Source organism: Eimeria acervulina, genomic scaffold (assembly GCF_000499425.1).
Source record: "Eimeria acervulina Houghton genomic scaffold, Eah_scaff2268, whole genome shotgun sequence".
Taxonomy (NCBI): Eukaryota; Apicomplexa; class Conoidasida; order Eucoccidiorida; family Eimeriidae; genus Eimeria; species Eimeria acervulina.
Window position 1 is genome coordinate 1,004 of NW_013548506.1, and position 1,767 is coordinate 2,770.

Here is a 1,767-nt window from a genome sequence, read left to right on the forward strand (position 1 = left end):
GGTGTTACGCCTTTTAAATGTTTTCAAGGCGACCTGTAATTGCTCATCGCGCAGGTCTAAATCAAAACCCGTGGGGAAGTTGAGGGGCAGGGGAGACGGATCCCCGGAGGTTTATTCCTGGGCACAACTCACCAAACAGAGTTGATTTGTTTTCATGTGCAGTGAAAAGGCGAGAATAATATGTTATAAGGAATTTTGGTGTGCAGTAGGAGTTCTCCATTGGGGTGTATGCTCCGGCAGGGTTTCCGGTGTGTGGCTAGGCAGGGTTTCGTTATCGCGGAGCGGCACTGGCTGCTGAAAGTACCGAGTTTATTTGTGAGGGATTCTAAGTACAGTTGGACTAATCATGGAGACAGGAGATGTATCGCCTCCGTCTTTTCCGTGGGAGAAGATGGAAGAAGGGGCTGAGTCTTCCCTCAAGCATGCAGCTGAACTTGAACGTCTGGGTTGGTCTCATGTTGACGGGGGGGAGTGGATCGCTCACACGGAGAGCGGATGGCTGTGCAATCCTAGTGAAAAGGTTTATTTCCATGCAGAAAGAAACATCCTACTGCCTGCACAGCCACAAGCCGCTGCAGCTGAAGGAACGGTGGGCAGCGAAACCTTCCCTGTAGAACACCAACAGCATGTTGAAGGGCCCCAAGGCGGTGACAATTCAGGAGGAGAAGAGGGGGAAGAGGTGGGAGATGATATACAATCCGACGATGATTCCGATTTCATGCTGGATCTCGAGGATGACCTCGACGCTGCGACAGCGCAGAAAAAGGTGAAGAATGATTGCCATAGCAAATTACAGAGCGGAAACGGAACGTAATACATATGCGCGTGCATACCCCTCATTGGACCTACCTGGCTCTTTTGCTTAGTACGGCAAGCTAGTCTTCAAAGCTTAATTTAAATGTTGGTCCGCAGGGCTCGGGAGAAGGCAAAGACACGTGCGAAGACCGATACGTCACACGTGCAGGGATCCCTCTGGGTTTCGTCGCCGGCAGCACTGAGGGCCTCTGTTATTTCTCGGCTATTTACGATGGACACGCAGGAACTGAGTGGGTTGAAACAGCAGCAGAGTGCTCTCCCGGCGCAAGCGCATTCAACAGTATCTTCTCCGTTAGTGGCGTAATTTCCATGCACCTGCATATGCATACACAGCTCCGGCTCGTGCATCAGCAGATACGCTACTCGGTTGTGCATGCCATAGGAACTGTGTGCATGCAGTGCTTGCATGGAGTGTACGGGACTACACTGTTTGCAGGGGATTGACTGGATCCTATCCCGCCGATAGGCGTCCTTATGCTTAGTAGTTGTAGGGCCTCATTTGCGTCTAAGTGTTTAGCTCCTTTCTCGTCTGTGAGTCGATGATTTGAATATTTTGTGACGGGAGCCACAAATGTTCGAAGCAGGGTTGTATCCGTGTGACTTGTGTTGTCAGTTGTGCAGATTACGCCGCGGCGCATCTACACAAGAACATCTTGAGCTGCTACCGCCAGGTCTACAGGACCGTGCAGGTCAGGAGGCAGCTAACTAGCTAGGTAGCTATAGCTAACCAGCATGCTGGGGTGTATGATGCAGTCTGTTGAGTGCTGCTCTTTGACTTGAAAGTGCTGAGGGGTTGCTACGGTGTTTGGAGTTTCAGCGCAAGCGCGAAGAAGAGGCGGCGAGCCACCAGCAGCACTCGCAACAGCAGCGGCGGCGGGAGCAGCGGCCTAACGGGCAGTGGCTGCAGCAGCTGAACAGAACAGCCGAGCCTTTGCGCCCTGAGGAGCAGCG

At 52.5% G+C, this 1,767-nt stretch overlaps 1 protein-coding gene across 1 annotated transcript; it reads left to right on the plus strand.

The window, feature by feature from the left end:
• Positions 1–346: 346 nt before the first annotated feature.
• On the plus strand, positions 347–1,707 carry EAH_00065760 (protein phosphatase 2C, putative; the record flags this gene model as incomplete). The annotated part of the gene is made up of 3 exons (XM_013392800.1): positions 347–766; positions 1,430–1,505; positions 1,634–1,707. The coding sequence occupies 3 exons, from the start codon at positions 347–349 to the stop codon at positions 1,705–1,707; spliced, it is 570 nt and encodes a 189-aa protein (XP_013248254.1).
• Between the last annotated feature and the right edge of the window lie 60 nt (positions 1,708–1,767).